Source organism: Martes martes, assembly GCF_963455335.1.
Source record: "Martes martes genome assembly, chromosome: 16".
Lineage (NCBI taxonomy): Eukaryota > Metazoa > Chordata > Mammalia > Carnivora > Mustelidae > Martes > Martes martes.
Genome location: NC_137904.1, coordinates 60,619,802 through 60,639,493, shown reverse-complemented (window position 1 = coordinate 60,639,493; position 19,692 = coordinate 60,619,802). Strand labels below are relative to the sequence as shown.

Below are 19,692 nucleotides of genomic sequence, written 5' to 3'. Positions count from 1 at the left end.
GATGGCACGACACTAGACCAACGCGGCTTCTCCACTTTTCCTCGTTACCGCCCCCAAAGGAGCCTCTGTAGACCTATTTCTCCCCACTCGCCTCCTCTGTAAAAAGTTAAAACGAGGGACGCCTGGGTGGCTCAGTTGGTTGGACGACTGCCTTCGGCTCAGGTCATGATCCTGGAGTCCTGGGATCGAGTCCCGCATCAGGCTCCCAGCTCCATGGGGAGTCTGCTTCTCCCTCTGACCTTCTCCTCGCTCATGCTCTCTCTCATTGCCTCTCTCTCAAATAAATAAATAAAATCTTTAAAAAAAAAAAAAAGTTAAAACGAGGGACATGCTGCTGCTCTGTTCACACACTGTGGCCTGCGGAGGGCCACAGACCGTGGTGACGTCGTAGGTAACCCCCGCCTCAAGAAGCAGACTTCACCCTTGGTGGGTGACATGTCTCCACAGAGGATGCCCCGGCGTCTGCTGGGCTCTGTGGTCCATTCCGAGCAAGAGTTCCAGAGATGCTTTCCCTGCTGACCTGCGGGGACAGGACGGACACCCCTCTGCCTGGAGGAAAGTGCCGCCGTCTGCGGGCGGCAGCCACCATGTGAGAGGCCCGAAGCTCGCGGCTGCCAGGTCAGGGTTCGTGCTGGGCATGGGCGGCCGAGGAGCACAGGGGGAGCTCCCGGGTGGGGAAGGACCGCGTACCCTTCCCAACTTCTAGCCAGAGACCCCAGAGCACAAACAACCCTTGTCAGGGACAAGTGGGAGGTCCTGCCAGGTCCCTGGAGACTTGGGAAGGGACCCTGCTTCAAGCCTTCCTGAAGGGGTCTCTCCCTCGAGGGTCTGCTCTGGCCACCCTTTGGGAGCGAGGTCACTCCTCTGAGTCCCCCATGTGCTGGGACATGGTTGTGAGTGGCCGGCTTGAAACCCCCAGGGGAGGTCGGGGGGGCCCGGCTGGCTCAGTCGGTGAAGCACGGCACTCTCGATCTTGGGGTTGTAGGTGTGAGCCCTACATTGGGTGTAGAGAAGACTTTTAAAAAATCTTTTTTTTTTTTAATATTTTATATATTTATTTGAGAGTGAGCGAGAGAGAGAGCACACGAGCAGGGGCAGAGGGAGACGGAGAAGCAGATTCCCTGCTGAGCAAGGAGCCCGATGCGGGGCTCGATCCCAGGACCCCAGGATCATGACCTGAGCTGAAGGCAGACACTTAACTGACTGAGCCACTCAGGCGCCCCAAAAATAAAATCTTAAAAAAAAAGAAAAAGGAAAGAAAGGAAAAGAGAAGAAGTCCCAGCGGAGTCCTGAGCCCTCAAGGACAAGAACATGCTTTTGGAGGGAGCCTGGCACTAATGCCCAGCATGGGACGTGTGCCCAGAGCTCTATCCTCGTGCGGGGCTGAGTGACGTCCCCCCTCCCTGTGGTAGATTCACATCTACCCAGAACCACAAAAAATGTGACCTTATTTGGAAATAGGGTCTTTGCAAATGTAATTAGTTGAGATGAGGTCATGCTGAATCGGGTTGGGCCTCGGTGTCCTTAGGAGAAGGCCATGTGAAGACAGCCACAAGCCAGGGGATGCCTGGGCCACCAGGAACCGAGAGAGGGAGGGAAGGATCCTCCCCGGAGGTTTAGGAAGGAATGAGGCCTTGCTGATACCTGGATTTCAGACTTCAGCTCCCAGAACCAAGAGAGAAAATCATTTTTATTGTTTTCAACCATCCGGTTTGCAGTCATTTTTTTATGGCAGCCCAAGGAAACAAATGCATCATGGTCTGCAAAACTGAGGGAAAATGGCTTTTAGTCCATCACAAAAAGAGAGTCTGCGGGGTGCCTGGGTGGCTCAGTGAAGCATCTGCCTTTGGCTCAGGCCATCATCTTGGGATCCTGGGATCAAGCCCCATGCCAGGCTCCCTGCTCAGCGGGGGTCTGACTCTCCCTCTCCCACTGTGTTCTCTCTTTCTCTCTCTCAAGTAAATAAATAAAATCCTTTGAAAAAAAAAAAACGAAAAACAAAAAATTCCAAAAAAATAAAAGGAGAGTTCAAGTTCTCCTGGGCCCCTGCTGTCAGAAACTTCTAACGGCTCTGCTTGCTGAAGCCCAAGCGTCCCCTGCTGCTACTTTCAGCGAAGACAGAGAACAGCCAGAGACGCCCTTGACCTCTCAAGTCCCGAGAGGGTGACTCCACATTGTGCAGAGACTGGGAAGATTGAGGGCCTCAGAGTCAGAGGTCCGGACTTCAAATCCTGACTCCAACAGGCAGCTGTGTGACCTTGAGCAAGTTACCTAACCTCTCTGAACTCAGGTCAGCTCCTATAACAGCTGGATAATCTTGACTAGCTCAGAGGGACTCCAAGGATTCGACATAAGGCTGAAGGGCCCGGCTCGGCATGTAGCAGAGGCTCAGCAAACGCTCGGGTCGCGTACGTTCCCTACCTACAGCAGTCAACCGTCCCCAAAAGGAAGTTTCAAACGTCCGACCGCAGAACAAAGCACATCCCTTTTTGGAGGATTTTTCACCCAATAAGCGTTTCCCGGGAGCATCACCCGTGAGGGCTCTAAATAGCGCAGGTGGCATCTGTCTGATTTCACGAGCTCAGCTTGTTTGAATCGGAATGACTTGGCGTCTCTGTTATTCAACTGGACTTAGCATTTGGGCAACGCTGTCTATTGTCAAATAATCTACGATTCGTCCTCTCTCCCTGGGATGCTCTTTTATAAAACGGACAGTGAAAGCAGATGCCTTGAGACCCCAGACCACAGCAGGGCAGCAGCCTGGGAAGCACAAAGAATGGGAATAATCTGGGAAGTCGGGGCTTGGCAGCCTCCAGCCGATGGGGCCCCAGATAGTTCTCCCGACAACATCATGGTTCTTTCTAAGGGCCCCACTGTGCAAAGGAGGAAACCAAGGCACAGCCAAGCTGAGTTACTCACTCAGGGCCACACAGCTTTAATGTGGAAAAATCAGGCACCAGTTCACCTGCAAGGGGTCTGTGCCTCAGGGTGGGCACAGAGGCAGGAGAGCAGGACCAAGGCCTTGAGCTAGGGAGTGACATCGCGGGGGCGGAGCCCTCAGCGCCCCGGCAGGTGGTGAAGGCTAGAAGAGCTCTAGCAGAAGGCATCTCCCTGTCAACCCCACTCCTAACCCTGTAGGGCCCGTTACCAGGGTAGAGAGCTGGACTTGTGTCTGCAAAGCGGGGAGATCGAGGGCACTGGGCACCCAGCCTTACCCCGCTGGTGCAGGTGACCGGGGACCCTTTAATCCTTCCTACTTGAAGCTTATTTTTATTCCTCCCCTGTTTTATCTTTGGTGCATGCTTTGGTGGGTAAGCCAGACAAGCCTGAACGGGTCTAGTGAGGGGGTGGCCTGAGCGTGAGTCGTGGAGACCCAGGGCCATGTCAGGGCGAGGTGGGCAGAGGGCAGGCTGGAGGTTAAGAGAGGGCCCCGAAGGAGGCACCTTTGCCCTTCGCCCTGGAGCAGCAGATAATCCCCGAGCCGCCCGGCGGCTCCCTGTGGCACGGTCAGCAAGAGGAGGGTGAGGTTCTCAGCCAGCCTGTAAGCTGTGGGTGCCAGGTAGGGGCAAAAAAGATGGGGGCCTTCTGCATTATCAGGAAGCTCTTAGGACCACTGGGGCATCGGCTCAGATGGGTCCCGCCGTCCCCCCAAGCTGGGCAGACACTCCACGAAGAATCCTGGGACCTTTTCACACCCCACCTCCGACAAACGTGGTGGTCCCGTGGCTGCCGCGGCTCTCGGGGCCACAGGGCTGTGCAGACCCCGGGAGGCCTCTTGGAGAACTCTCCAGTATCCACAGTATTCCACGTTCTCTGGCCCAAGCATCCCCCACCTCATACCCACAGACCGCCACCCCCTCCTGCCTGAGCACAGGCGGCCTCCTGGAGCCAGATGGCCCCCCATGGCCACCCCTGCTGCTGCCAACCACTGCCCCAGGGCCCCCCAAAGAGACACCCAACACCGCAGCCCATCACGGGATGCTCTGCTCCTTCCGCCACCCAGGGCTGGGCCACAGGGGCTCCTTCCCCTGGGGCCCGGCTCCAGTCATCCCCTCGTGTCAGGCCCCCAAGAGGCCCCCCAGATGCCCCATCCCCTCCTCTCAGCCCCTGAGGCGATCACTCGCTTGGCCCTCATTCCCAGGCCCCTGGATCAGGCTCTCCTGGACACCTGGGGAAGGAGGTTTAATTTCGTGTTCCTCCCAGGATTTATGAAGGTTGCATTCAATTAACAGAGTATCGATTTCCGGCAGCTGGCCAGCATGCTTGCTGGGAGTTGTTATTTTATCATGAAACCAGTCACTTTCCTTTTAAAACCCGGAGACTCTGCACACAGGTGCCCACAGCCACGCTTACCGGGAAACACAGACGTGAGCGTCGTGGACGGGGAGACGCGTTCTCTCTGTGACTGTCTCTCTGTCTGTCCCCTCTCACACACACCACACGGCACATAAGGAACTCCAACTCCAGCGTCCAGCCTTCCCCCCAATTTCTCGGTGGCCCTCCGCAGCTTCTCCGGCTCCCTCTGCCCCCATCCAGGTTGCCGGATGCTGTGGGGGGCTCTGCACGCCCCGGAGGCTCTGCCAGCCCCTCCCTGAGCAAGGACAGAGAGCACTTCTCTCTCTCGCCCTGAGAAATGCATACACCCATCCCTACGTCTACGTTTATATTAGATAAATAGACAGACAGACAGAAGAATGGATCGTCTCCCTGCTGTTGGCAGGAACACAGCCAGAGCGGAGCCGTGCGTGGTTTCAGCACTTGGAGGAGGGATCAGTGCACCTAGAGTGGGACAGAGCCAGGGTGCTGAGGCTGGGCTGGGGGACACAGTACCCGGACACCAGCCCCCACATCTCAGGGCCTGGCTTTCCCCTGGAGGATTTTCTAAAATATCTCCTATGTATATTTTATTTAAGACACACTGAGAGCCTACTGAGCAGGTGCACCCTGACTTGGGATGTTGAGAATCTCTCTTTGTTAGGACGCAGAGCCCATTCACACTTGTCACAGTGGCTAAGTTTCCACCCTGCAGGGCTGACTGATCCTGACCTTGTCACCCAGCTACCCCCATCCCTCGTCACCAGTCTGGCCTCTCTCCAGCGCTGGGGCCAGACCAGTGGCCCGACCTCCAGCCAGAGGCTATTCTAGGAGGGAGGGCCCCGCACGGGGTGTGACATCATTGAGGCAAGCCTTTGAAAGCAGCCCCCAGAGTTGCCTTCCAGGGTCACTTGTCCCCTGCCCCACCCCCCCCCCACATGCAGACCCCAGAGGCTCTTGGCTCGGGCCACAGGTGGCCGAGAATGTCTAGAAGCATTTTTTGAGGTTTTTTTTTATAAAGAAATTGGAAAAACCCTCATCCCCTTACCCAGGGACAGGGATCATGACATGCTGCACTGAGTATCGGTACTTGGACTCTTGCTGAACTCTGCGCACTCGCAGTCCAACTCTGTTCATAACTGCAAAACCTGCCCTTCCCGTGGTCCCTTACCACTAGAATCCCTGCCGGTCCCTGTCAACATCACATCTGATGGCAGCACAAGCAGTGCCCAGCAGAAGCACCACGGTGCACATGGGGTTTCCTCGCTGGGGGACGTTCAAATTGTCGCTCCAACTTTGTGAGGTTTTTTAAGATTTAAGATTTTATTTTAAGTCACCTCTACACCCAACACGGGGTTTGAATTCACAGCCCCGAGATCAAGAGTCGCACATGCCACCGACGAAGCCAGCCAGGCGCCCCACTGCTCACGCTTTTTGACACCGTGAAAAAGGCATCAAGGACCAAGCTGTTCATACACCTGTTTCTAAGTTAAGATTCTTTTCCTAAGACAGATTCCCAGTGTGATATGACCAGGTCGTTACAGGCCACGCAGCAGTAACCGGGCCCTCCCAGATGGGCCGACCTCCTCGGCTTCCAGAACAGGAACTCGTCCGGGGTGGCGATGGCCACAGCGCCCCTGGCTTCTGTCTTGCTGTCCCGCCGCGCACAGTGGCACAGGCACAACTCCCCAGAGCACCCAAGGGCGCGCACACTGCCGCTCTTCCCTTCCTCCCTGTCTCCCTTCCTTTCTCCAACGATTACTTATTGAACTCTGGGATCCAGAAGTGACACAGGCAAAAATCTCTGCCCTCACAGGGCATCTCTTCCAGCTCTGGAGATAGCGGACAAGCAAATCATGAAAATACACCGGGTGAGGTGACGACAAACGAACAGGGATGGGGAATGTGGGAGATGGGGTGCAATTCGAAACAGGTCCTCAGGGAAGGACCCGTTGGTGAGCAAAATGTGAGCAAAAACTGAAGGACGTCAGGGGAGAAACCCGTGGGGGGATCACCGGGCCAGATCTGAGACAAGAGCACTGGAGGCAGAGGGCACAGCCTGTGCAAAGGCCCAGAGGGAGACGGCTGTGCCGCAGAGCGGTGACGAGGCTGGTGGGCTGAAGCCCAGGGAGCAAGAGGGAAGATAGCAGGGGAGGAGCCGGACAGACAACGGGGCTGGGGGCGCGGGGGTCACGGGCCACTGGGTGTGACAGGGAGCTATGGGGGAGGTGGGGAACAGAGGAGGCTCCTGACCAAATTGGTATTTTAAAATAATCTCTCTGGCTGCTGAGTTGGGAATCAGTGGGAGGAGGGCAGAGGTGGCGGGCAGTGGACAGAGGTGGGATTCTGGGCACATTCTGACGGTGGGGGGCAATTTGCTGACGAACGGGACACAAGTGAGAGAGAGAAGGGTCGAGGCTGACTCCAAGGTTGGGGGTCCAGACAATGGAAAGGCTGGGACTGGCATGGCCTGGAGTGAGAGGGCTGGGGAGAAGGGGGGCTCAGGTGTGTCCAGAACACGCCGCATCTGAGTTGTTCCCGGGACACCCGGCTGGGTGGGCATGCGGAGATTTGAGACTGAAGACATAAACTGGGGAGTATAGAGTCTGTAGAGAGTTTTCGCAGCCCTCAAGCTTGGGGTTTGCTCCCCCTCACTCACCAGGTCCTCCAGCCCCTCCTCCCACATCTGAGCCTTACGGGTGGTTTTGCTCATTGCCTCTGTCTGGAGCACCCGGCTCGTGCTACTTTGTTGAAATGCTCGCCCCCCCACTTCCAGCAGGCTCACCCCAAACTCCCTCTCCTCCTTGGGGATTCTAGGCCCTCCCAAATGTGATCAGCTCGCCCCTTCTCTCTCTGCTCACCCAGCGGGGAAGGGAGAGCAACCACAGGGTTGGGGCGGAGGAGGGGGCTGGAGGCGGAGGCAGAGTCTCCCCTCTCCCCAGCTTTCTCTCTCACTGACAGATGAGGACGGAGACGATGAGGGCTCAGAGCAGTCATATGACCTGCTGCCAGCCCCCCAGCCAGTCAGCAGCCAGGATGCAGCCCCGAGTCTGCCCCTCACTGCAGTGAGCTACGGACTCTCCAACACAGCCCTGCTGTCCCTCTCGCTGTGCACACGGCCGGGTGCCGGCTGCCCCTCTGAGGGCAGGGTCCCTCTGAGAACAGAGCTCCAGAAACCCCGGCCCAGACTCCGCACACACAAGTGTCCAGCAGATACGGACTCACATTTGACTCGAATAACAACAGCCTAAAATGTTGGTCGTCTCTGCTGCTGCAGAGAAGCCTTATGGGAAATTCAGAGATCATTACTGTTTGGCTTTAGGATACGTAATATGATGCCATTTGCAGCAAATCTGCAAATAACCCCTAATTAGGTTTTCCTAGGCTAAAAAAGCAAATTTGCTTTCCCCGAGGACATACTAACCATGGGTAGGAGGCAACAGTCCAGAAGCTTCCAGCAGGGCCGGGGGAGGACCGTGGGGGTTGTTCAGGCCACGGATCATTTCGAAGTGAGGAATCCAAGTGCAGGTGAACAGAGTTTGCTGGAAACACAGCAGCACGCACATCTGCAGGACTCCCTCCTGCCTAGCCCAGATAGGTCAATCCAGGGGGTTTAGATGGGGCAGGGGCTGGAGCGTCTGTGCACAGGCGAGGTGTGAGCAAGCAGCACTGCCCCCCATGCCCTGAACACACCCACCATTTCTCTCCCTGAAACCAGAAGCAACAATGTCCCTGCAATTTATGGCTTTGCCTATGGGGTTTGATGGGCTCTGCTGGTCTTGATGGATTGTTGCTATTTTCCGGGATGGAGCTAGGATGGAGCTAGGAGGCGGCGCGGACTCCCCTCCGAAGGAGATGAAGGGCAGGGCAGGGGAAGGAGGGAGGGAGGGAGAGGCCAGGACTGGAAGGAACCAGACACGACGCTGCACGAGCTGACAGAAGGTCTCCCGCCCAAGAAGACGGACCACCTGACCCTCGTCTCTGCCCCTACAGCAGGATGCTCGTGGAGGGAGAGCGGCCTGGTGTTCTGCCCTCAGGCTGGTGAGCAGCCCTGTGGGCAAAGGCTAAGCCAGCAGTCCAGAGGGGCGGCAGCACAGCCGGGGGCAGGAGAGGGCAAAAGATGCCAAAAGGGTGAGGGGCTGGATGAGAGGGGCACAGACAGCGAGAGGAATGTGGACTCTGCACAGAGGAGAAAATGATCTCATGCCCCAGAGGGAGCTCCGGGGGAGCCCAATCCTTTTACTTCCTCTCCCCATTTCAGCCACCAGCTCCCGGGCTTCCCTTCTTCACACAGTGGTTGGAGCTCTTTTTTTAAAAAAGAAGCCAGGTCCCAGCACTCCCTGGTGGTAAACCCTCTGGCAAACTCCCACACCGCTCAGAATAGTGTCCCACAGACTCACCACAGCTGACAAAGCCTCTACCCTCTGCTCTGTGGGCCTCTCCTGTCCCTCACCCCACTTTGCCATGTCAGCTTTCACGTTGACTCCTTTCCTCCACCATACCAAGCTTACACCTACCCCAGGGCCTTTGCACCTGTTGCTTGCTCTACTTCAAATTCTCTACTCCCAGCTCCTCCTGTGGCTGGCTCCTTCCCACAGCCGGCTCCTTGATTCCCACAGAATCAAGCTTAAGTACCACCAACTCAGAAAGGGCTTCCCAGACCTCCCCGTGTGACTAGTTCCTTCCACGGCACCCACCCCTAGGCCTTCAGAGCAGGCATCAGTGACTAAACTTGTCTTTCTTATTTCTGTTTCTTGGTTACTGCCCGTCTTCTCCGCAGGAGTGAGGACAAGGCTCATCGCTGGGCCCCCAACACCACTGGCCAAGCCTGGCACTTAGTAGGTCCAAGACATACTTCATGAGCGGATCGGTTCAGTTTGCTCTGTCAGATCCTCATCTGGGATGCTGAGAGAGCATCCGCCCAGCACACGGCCACGCAGCCTGTTCAGGAGCCACGCACTGGGAGAGGCACCCAACACTACCATCGCGTGGCCCCCGGGCTGTCATCTCAGTGCCTACGTTTTCCAAGCCAAAAAAAAATCAAGGCAAAGAGCTAACGAAGGGTATCTTGTCCCTGGGCTGTGAATTCGTTGATCTGAAACGTCTTGCAAAGGAATAAAAACTAACCCTCACACAGCCGCATGTTTCGTGAATGGCTACCAAGAGCTCAGTGGTGGAAACACGGGCTCTGGAGTTGCTGGCCCAGGCCCAGAGCCGGGCCCAGCCCCTTAGCAGCTGTGCAGCTTTGGGCGAGATCCTGACCTTCTCTGGGCCTCAGTTCCCTCCTCGCTGTGGCAGAAAAGGAAGCACCCGTAAAGCGGGGCTGGGACAGATGACACCACTGAGGTAATGCAGTAAGGATGACACCAGGCCCTGGGTGAGCTTCTGGTAAACGCCACCTCATATGAAAGTAGTCACGCCGACATCTGGTGACCCGACTGGGCCTCCAGAACCTTCCATCGGCAGGGCCAGTGTGAGATGATGTCACACTGGCAGCCCAGCCTAGGCAGGCTACGGAGCAAAGGACCCCCAGTCCACAGGAGGGGTCCGCCACCCACACCCCCTTCCTCAGGCCAGCCGGAGTCCCGCCATGACCAGGACTGGCCACCAACACTTTAACCCAGACTGTGCCAAACTCCAAACAGGAAATGCCTGGAGCCTTGGCTTTTCCATCACACATATTGGCTGGGCTACAGCTTTCCTACAAATTGTCTGGAAGTGTGGATTTCAACGATATTTTTCAGCAGTAGAACAATTTTAGCAAGTCACACTGGCCAACGTACAGCTTTTGCTAAATCGTGTAAAGTGTGGGTTTCAAACTCACTTTTTAGCAGTTAGAACACATGGGGCAAATCCACCCCACAAGGAACCCCAGTGCCGAAAAGAGGTCAAGTGCAGATCATCTCCCTGGGGCGGGTGGGCAGCAAGCCCCTCCCTCCACAGCCGAGCCTGAGGGCCAAGACGCCCCATCGGGATGGCCCCGACCTCACACATCCTCCTTCTCTGGGGTTCCAGATCACTCACACACCTAAGACACATGATTTGGTTTCACGCAGGGGCTCCGGGGCCACTGCTGAGGCACAAGGGACCATGGCACCAACTCTCGGAGACCTTTGGACATTCCAGACTCAGTAGGGGAATATTTAGAATGAAAAAACCAAGAAATTCTTTCTGGCAAAAATGGCCCAGGCCCATTCGTAAAGGACAGACAACCGCTGGGCCATCTCACCCATACGCCCATCCCACACGTGACCGTCCACGTGGACAGAGCTCCAAGCTGTCGTGTTGAGTGGAAAACGCAGGTGCAGGAAACATGCTGTGGGACCCACTCACATGGGGCCAGCAAACGCCCCACACCACGTGTTTGTGGTGTGTGCGTGTTTGTGGTGTGTGTGTTTGTGGCGTGTGCGTATAAAGGAGGCATATGCCAACGGTTACTGCGGACTCGAAGAACAGACGCCTAACTCAGGAAGGCCCTTGTCTCTACGGGGAGCCAGGAAAGGCTTTTGTCTGCGATTTTTAGGAAAAAGGAAAAAAGGACGTCAGGCCACTAACATGACAAAATGATAACAGCTGTTGAGTATGGCGGCGGGCATGTGCTCGGGGTTGTAATACCGGGTGGCTTGTGCATTCTTAAACGTTTCCACATGGCTAGCCGAAAGGGGGCTGCCCGACAGGGCCCCCCGCCCCTGCTCTGGGAGCGCATTTTGATATGGCGCCCACCAGCACCTTGGGGTGCTCCCCCTTCCCCCACCCTGAGTGCCCCTCCCCCTCCGCGTACCCCTTACCTGTCCGCAGCCAAGAGCCCGTGGCCAGCAGCCCGGTGCGGCTCACTGCCGTTCTCCAGCCGGGCCAGCGCGTCCATGCGCTTCACCATGAGCTCCAGCAGCTCGCTCATCTTGCGCAGGACGCCGCGGGACTCCGGCCCTCCCAGCACTGCGGACAGAGTGCGGGCACACGGTCAGGCTCGGCCGCAGCCTGCGGGCCACCTGAAGCCGCCTGGTGGCTCTCTGACTCCAACCCCACTCCCGCTTTTGCAGGCTAAGGAGGGGTCAGGAGAGTGAGCCCACCCCACCCCTCACCCCTGCAGGACAGGGACTCCCCCACTGCGTCGTGCTGGGGTACAGAGTCCCAGGCCAACCCTGCTCTCTACCAGCTGGGTGACACTGAGATCATCTTAATGTCTCTGGGCTTCTGTTTCGTCACCTGCAGAATGGAGCATTACACCTAATCTCAGTCAGATCATGTGAAGGTTTTTTGTGTGTGTGTGTGTTTTTTTAAGATTTTATTTATTTATTTTTGCGAGAGAGAGAGAGAGCGCGTGCGCGCGCGCGCGCGCGCGCGCGCATGCGCATGCGCGCATGAGCAGGGGAGGGAGGGACAGAGGGAGAAGCAGACGCCCTACTCAGCAGGGAGACCCGTGTGGGGCTCAATCTCAGGACCCTGGGATCATGACCTGAGCCTAAGGCAGATGCTTAACCTACTAAAGCCACCCAGGTACCCTCATGTGAAGGTTTTAACACCCTCCAAATGGTCCACAGATGCTCAGGTCCAGGCACCGCAATCCCCAGTTTGGTTCCCTGCAAAGCCCAAGAGCCAGCTCTGAACCTCCCACACCAAATAAGCCAAGTCATGGTGACCTGAGTGCTTCCAGGGCCTTCCGGGGGAGTGGGAGGACCTGAGGTTGGGTTCCCCAAAAACTAACCCCGAGACAAGGGTTTGAGGACAAGTCATGCATTTGGGAGGTAAAGGAAACCCCAGTGAGGGAGTGAAGAGGTGACACAGGGAAGGGGAGACAGCCCAGAGAGGGCGAGTCACCAGCCTGGGGAGACCAGCAGATGCCGAGTCGGCCCCAGAGTCCTCCGCCCAGCGGTGAGGGAGCTGGGCCATGTGCACCCCGTCTCCTGCCGGTGGCTCGCAGAGACAGCCAACTCCTGCTACTACCCACCTGCTGGAGGGTGGCCAGCCAGCGGCAGTGGCTACAAGAAGCCCTGGGCAAAGAACGGCCGTCACCAGCAGCCACGAGTCAGCCCGAGTGCTCGGAAACAGCAGGAGCCAAGGGCTGGGGTACCAGCAGCATGTGCTTCTCCAGAAAGAAGAGGCCAGGGCCTGGTGAGCTCAGAGAGGCTCTCGCCTGCCTCTGCCATCACGCACCCCCACCCCCAACCCAGTGGGGCTCTGTGGCCAAGGGACATTCACAGCAACATTATCAGCCTCTGGGGCCCCAACTCAAGTCAGTAATACCAAGTCCTATCTGCTGTCTGCTGTCACAGTGCCAGGAGTGGGCAGAAGAGAGCATGGCAGGCCCCAGGGCCCCAGGGGCAGAGGTGGGGGAAAAAGAAGAGGTCAGAGGGGCTGGTCTCCCCTGCGCCAAGCTTAGGACTGAACTGAGGGCGAGCAGGGGGAGGGGGGCAGCAAGACAGGCTTCAGGTACCAAGGCTGCCTGTGACATTTCCACTTTGCTTGTCCCCCATACCCCGTGGCTCTGGGCCCGGCCTCGTCCAATGGTGTTCGCCGCTTTCTCTCTTGACTAAGTCACCTCCTGGCTCTGTTCCCCAGAGGACTGAGTCCACCTGAGGTCAGAAAGGAGGCCACCAGGAGCCGGGGAGGGGTCACTCACATGCCGTGAAATCTGGAGCATCAGGGAGCTGCAGTTTCCTTACGAAATCTAGGGTCCCTGACTCCAACACCACACACACACACACACACACACACACACACACACAGCTGCCCAAGAATGAAAATGGGTGAGTTCGGGTGTTGATAAAAAATGCATTATCTAGAGGAAGGAAGGAAAGACACACGGTCTCTATCCCATCTCTGCACCAGCAGCTGAAATAACCAGCAATCTTCCCACTTTCCCTTCTCAGGAAACTGGGTGGATTTTTAACAAACCAGTCGGGATTGGGCAATTTCACCATTGTGCTAAGTGAAGCAAGCTTCTCCCACCCCTCCATCCCGGCACACTAGCTCAGTACTCAGCCAGTTAGTCAATCAATCCAAGGAGATATAAATAGCTCCCCCTCTCTTTCAACTCCACAGATCCAGGGGTGATGGTTAGTCTTCCAAATCATTCTCACCCCTGGGACCCCCACCCAAGCCCATCATCCATCCAAACGTAATATGTGGCTTTCAACTGGTGCTTGGAGCACAGAGTAAAACAAGGTGGGGGTGCTGGTTCCTATCGTCTCAGCTAGAAAAATAGGGGAACATCAGATGATCTGACCTGGCCGCTACTTGGTACCACTCCTGGAGCTGTGCAGTGCACAGCCTGCCCGCCCTCCCTGGGCAGCCCTGATGAGCCAATGCTACAGCTCAGGCTGGGGTGGTCCTTTCCTCAAAGGTATGGCATGACAAAAGGAGAGCAAGACTGCAGCTGGGGACACCCTAAGTCAGAGTTTGTTAACCAAGGCCGCCCGACCATGATCTGGCCAGAGCATGCAGCCCCAGCTGGACCACAGAGCCTGGGCAGCAGCTCGCTCCTGCAGATGCGGCCCCTCGACAATGCCGAGCCCACATCACTGCTTCTGGAGCACGGCTAAGCTCCCCAGAATGTCTCGGGCCTGGCACCCTGCCTTGTCACACGGCTGTCCCTCTGTCCGAGCTCATCTCCAGCTTCCCTGGCTCCTCCTCACTGCCTGAGCCCCTCCCTGGAACCTCAGTGACACAGTCCCCGCCCCCCCCCAGCACACACCCCGCCCCACAGCACAGGCAGCAGAAGAGCTGCCCCATCTGGCCCAGAGCTGCCCCAGAAGCCAAGCAGAGCCAGGGCAGCACCACGGCTGGGGACAGGCTGGGGACAGGCTGGGGTGGGAGTGACAATGCTTGCACTCCACCTGCTCTGTCGCCGGCCACATGGTTGCAGGGTGGACGGACGTGCCACGTTCCTTCTCTGGGCCTCGGTTTCTCCTCCTATAAATGAGGCACCGGACTACGGAACCCTGAGTTTCTATGGGCCGGGACTCCTGTTTTGGCTCTTGCCCTAACCGCCCCTCTCGAGATTAGGGTAACAGGAAAGGAAAGACTGTTCCTATAAAAGCCAGCAGAATCCCCTTAGGGAGAGAGCTCAGTTTTGTTTTACTAAACCCTGGGTGGGCCAGAGCAGAGTCTGGGAGTCTAGATGCCCAGAGCAGTGAGACAGAGAGAAAGCGAAATGACTGCATATTCAAGTCGGAAGACTGGGGGTTCCTGGTCCGGCCTGGGAGAAGAGGAGCGAGAACAAGGCACAGGGGCTCAGAGGCGGGGGAGGCAGGGCAGCCGGAGGGCAATGTGGGGTCGGGTGGGGGGTTCCAGCTGCGGGGATGCAGGCGGGACCTGTCATCTGCTTGCTGTGCGTCCCAGTGGTCCCAGCCCCCAAGTCATCACCCCCTACTCTGTGCCAGGAATTGGGGGAAAGGGTGCCCTTCCCAGTAGGTCAATGTCAGGGACACAAACGACACAGGAGGGGACAAAACTGAGCAGGATAACTCACAGAAGCAGGAGCTCAGAGAAGAGGTGGCCAGGGACACATAAGACCCCCCAGAGAGTCCTTGGAGATCTGTGGGGCTCTGCATGGCCCCGCATAGGAAGGATTAAGCCAATTCTTTAAACACGTCACCAGAAAGAGTGACCCAGAAGACCCAAGGGCTTAGGGACACCTCTAAGGAGACACACTGTGGCTCTCAGATGGGTCTGTAAGGACACCTCCATCAGACTGGACCAAGACCACGAGACCCTCCCCCATCACTGGGGCTTGGATGGCGCAGACTGAAAGCTGCCCACCACCTCCAGGGAGCTTCCGGTGGGACCTGCTCCCTGACCAGCTCCCTGGCGGCCACCGCCCACCCCCGACTGTCCGCGGAGCCTGAGCCCTGGCTGGCCCTGAGTCACCTTACCGCTCCCGGTGTCAGCTAAAATGAAATGTATTTAATGTGAAACCCCAGGAACACATCTCAGGACTCACACGCACTCCCTCCATATTTCCATATAAATAAGGAAAGCCGGCACTGAGAGATACAGATGGCTCCTCCTGGTTACAGACTGAGGTGTTTTATTACCCATCCAGGCCCAGCCCCTCCCCGCCCCTCCCCACCCCTCCAGACACAGACGAGCTCCTCTGTTCTTCTCTCCAATCCTCCCTTGTCCCCTGCCTTGTCCTCCTTTCTTGTACCCAACCCAACCCTTTCTCGCTGGTTCCTAGAAACTGAAGGAGCCCCCACCTCACCAGATAAGAGAGACCTCCCTGGCTCTTGAGATAGGGGCTGCGACTTAAATGTTTGCCCAGCTGGAGAAATGAGCACATGTGTCCCTCAGCACACAGCCACCATGGATGCCAGCTGAGGTCACTGAGGCTTGGGGCTCTGGGCAGCACAGGAGACAAGGCCAGGCCCTGCGCCCTGGCCCACCTACCCATCACCAGCCTCTGGGGGGACGAGCTCCCTAATACCAAGGTCCAAGGCCAGAGACAGTTACAGAGCAAGGAAATATTTTTCTGCTATTCCCCACGTTCGAATCCCAGCTGGGGGTAGGAAGGTCTGGCAGGGCCATGTCCCCAGGGAACCTCAGAGCAGCCGTGTACAGCTGAGCCAAGGCCTTCCCGCCTGCAGGCCTCTCCCCAGCGATGGCCTCTAACTGCTACCTCTTCCAGACAAGACAGAGACCGGGAAGAGCCAGCCACACATGCTCGGGGAATCCACGGCAACATCAGGAGAGAGGCCTGAGACACAAGCTCACATCCCACCCCCTGCCCCTAAGAGGAGAGCAAGTTCCTCCCTAGGATGAGAAAGGGGACGTACAGCCAGGAGGCAGGGAGGAGGGACCGGGGTCTGGTGAGGGCGCAGGCAAAACCCCCTCCTTCTGTGGGAGAGAAGGCCCCCAGGGCCCGAGGCAGGCCCACCTGCGGCAAGAGGGAATCAGGTCAGACTTGCAGTTGCGCTTCCTGTAGCCTCCCTCCCCTCCTGAATCTGAAGACGAGTGCGCAGAATACAGAAGGAGACGTCTCTCACATTTTTATCCCCAAACAAGAGAACTTTATCACAAAATACAACCTGGCTTAGAAGGGAGTCCAGAGCCTCCGCTGGGAGACCACAGTCCACGGAGGCCATGGCAGGGCCCCCCTCCTTTTATTTATTTTTTTTAATTTATTTGACAGATAGAGATCACAAGTAGGCAGAGAGGCAGGCAGAGAGAGGAGGAAGCAGGCTCCCTGCTGAGCAGAGAGCCCGATGTGGGGCTCGATCCCAGGACCCTGGGATCATGACCTGAGCCGAAGGCAGAGGCCTTAACCCACTGAGCCATCCAGGTGCCCCCCCCCCCTTTTAGAGAACACCTTGCGTCTCCCAGCCCTCCCCAGCCTCGTCCTGGGGGCCCACTTCCCTCCCAGGCTTGACAGGCCAGGACACGACAGATTGTTTCCCCCATTTGTGCTCAGATGGTTTGCGGATCAGTGCAAGGATTTTTCCCCCCACTAAATGGCAATGCCTTCCTAAGGTTCTGCCCTGGGGCTGCACAGACACAGGAACCAACGCAACAGCAACAACCCAACCTCCACCCTTGACCTCCAGTCTCCCTTTCCCCCTCCCTCCCCTCCCACCTGACCGCCCTCCAGCCCCAGTCCTCCGCTCAGGTGGCTCCTAGGCAGAAAAGCTCGCACCTCCCCCGGTTCCTGCAGGGCCGCTGCAGGCACAGCGTGCGGGTGTCCTTGGAGGAGGCGTGTTTTGCAAGATCAGGATTTTAAACCCACAAAGTAAACTTGGGGCTCTTCCAAGTCCCTGCTTTTGGGTCTCTCCCAAAAAATCCACTTCATCCAATGGCATGAAAGAAACCAGGGGGGACAAAGATAATTGGGATGGGGACCAAGCCAGGGTCAGTTCTCCAGAAGGGTGAGGCCTCCCTCCCCATCTGTCTCCCCCTCCCCACCTTTAGTTCCACATTCTAGGTGCTTAGCCTCCAGCCCAGGGACCCAGGAGATGCGAAAAGGCTTTGAGTTGGCTGAACCTGCTCTGAGAACGGATGTCACAAGAGACAGGAGACCCGGCAACTTCACCCTTCTGTGTGCGCAAGAGAAATGCGTGTGTGGCCCGGAAGACAGGGACCAGGATGTTCCTAGCATCACCAGCCCCGCGTCCCAAACGGGAAATAACGTCCACCGCCAGTCGAGTGGGTAAACATCACGTGGGGCCCTCCCACAACGGAATTCACGTGACAGCGGCGGGGACAAGCGTCTACGGCCACACAGCGGGGATGGCCCTCTCAAGTGGAGTAATGAGAGGAAAACAGCACACGTGAAAGAAAGCCGCGCTGCGATCCCTTCCTCACGACGTCTGAAAACAGGCGAAGCCCTGTGCTATGAGAAGTCAGGGTCCTGACACCCGTAGGAGAGCACTGGGCGGGAGCAGCCGTGAGGGCACCCCGGGGGCTGCTCACGCTTCGTTTCCTGGTCGAGGCTGCTGGCTGAGCGATGCGTTCATCTTGCGGATATTACGCTCCAATGGAAAGCCTGAGCGTGTATGCGGGCACACGCGTGTGCACATACACACGCATATGCCTTTAATCTAACTGGGTGACCTTGGGCAAGTGCTCTCCCCTCCAGGGCTCTGCCCACCCCTAAGACACAGATCTGGTTGGGGCTGGCCTCCCACCTCCTCTACCAGGCAAAACTGCACAGTGCACGGCTCAGCAGGGCTCCCACAAGCCCCCTGCACTCTGGGCCACTGGCCCCATCCCCTGCCAGGGAGACGAGCAGAAGGACGGGCACCCAACCATACGCCCCTCCTCCCCCAGCCCCCGATCCCCACCTCCTGGATCCCTTACCTTTCTGGAGGTCCCACTTCCTCAAGCCCCCGTAGCAGCCCCCCAGGCAGGCGTGACCCTCTCCAGGAGTGGCTTGAGCACCTGTCCCTAGATGCTGTCTCCTCACACTCCACGTCCCCCATGATCCACCCGAGACCTCCAGTACCCCCTCCAAGCCGCCCCTCAAGTGCGCCTTCACAACCGCCCCGTGCCCCCTTTTCCAGCCTCAATCTCCTTCACACCCATCTCCTGTGCGGAAATCCCAGCATCCTCTCGCCCATTCCCCTAAACAACCTTTTCTGCCATGTCCCCATCTCGGGCTGAACACAATAAATATTGATGGCGCTTGTACTATTTGCCAGATGCTGCTCGAGCCCCTTCCTATGTGCTATCTCAGCATGACTCACATCAACTCTGGGCACACAGGGCTCGTCCCCATTTATCGGAGGAGAAAACTGGGGCTCAGAGAGACTGACGCATCTCTGCGAGTCAGAGGTGGGATACATTCATTTACATTCAGGCTTGAATGACTAATAAATGTGGAATTCCTGCCAGGAGCTTTGCAAGTTTAAAGAAGTACATGTTAAACCAAAGGAACAAATCTAATGATGAGACGCCAGATGGCATAACGAGTGCCCCTCAGAGCGCCCCCCAAGACGACAGCCACGCTCCTGGAGGGTATACTTGCCATTGGGAACGGGGCAGCCACGCAGCCGGGCCCTGCGGCTTTGAGAAAACAGACTTCAGACAGAGACATGCCCAGAGGAGCAGGGCAGAGCCCACTGAGCCAGCCCGCCAAAGAGTTCCAGAAACCCTACTTGCCCAGGCTGCCCCAACACCCTGTGTTCCTCCCTCCCGCGGTGACCAGAAGAGCCCCTGAGACCCGTGAAGCTGGACTCTGCACTGTTCGCCATTCTTCATTGAGTAGAAAGAGAAGTGGGGAGGGCCCGTCCCAGGTCTGGACCCCATCACACCCCCATGCTGTGAGCTCATTCAATCCCATAGGTGAGTTAAGCGACTTGGCCAATGGCACACAGCTGGGAAATAATGAGCCAGGGTACAAACCAGGTCCATCGGATCCCCAAAGCCCGTGCTCTGAACCCCTGTTCCACCGCCTCACAAGTGTCACGTGGGCAAGGAGCCACAAAGGTCTGGACTTTGTCGGAAAGCTCAGAGATAAGACACGTGAGCTCAGGGCCTGGCCTGCCCTCCACCTCTCCCCATCCTCCACCCCCGCCCCAGCCCTGGCCCCCTCGGCTGTGCCCACAGCCTGGGTCAAAAGCACAGAGTGTGTGCGCCTCAAAGGGACAGGTGTCATATGCAGGACCACTCCCCTCCACACACACACTAAAGAAGCAACTCAAGCAGCCTCTTCTGATGCCTGGGAAGCCGTGACTCAAAGGCCCTTCCCTGGCCGGAGAGTCTGGGTCAGAAGAAGCCCGATGATCACAGCTAGGACCAAAGCCAAAGCAGTGTGTGGGGTCAGACAGCCTAAGCCAAGGCCCCGCTCCATTCCCACGTCCCTAGATGAGGTGGCCTGGATCCCTGGGACGGAGCCCCAGAGAGTCCCTTGAGTTGTTTGGTTCAAAGGCCTCCTTCCCCTCCACC

At 57.3% G+C, this 19,692-nt stretch overlaps 1 protein-coding gene across 1 annotated transcript in view; it reads right to left on the bottom strand.

Annotated features, from left to right (window-relative positions):
• The window catches only part of MGAT5B (alpha-1,6-mannosylglycoprotein 6-beta-N-acetylglucosaminyltransferase B), a 66,054-nt gene that overhangs the window by 42,435 nt on the left and 3,927 nt on the right, over positions 1–19,692 (bottom strand). Inside the window, exon 3 of the mRNA XM_080827412.1 lies at positions 11,103–11,250. Coding sequence (XP_080683538.1) covers positions 11,103–11,250 — 148 coding nt within the window. The remainder of the gene's footprint in view (positions 1–11,102; positions 11,251–19,692) is intronic.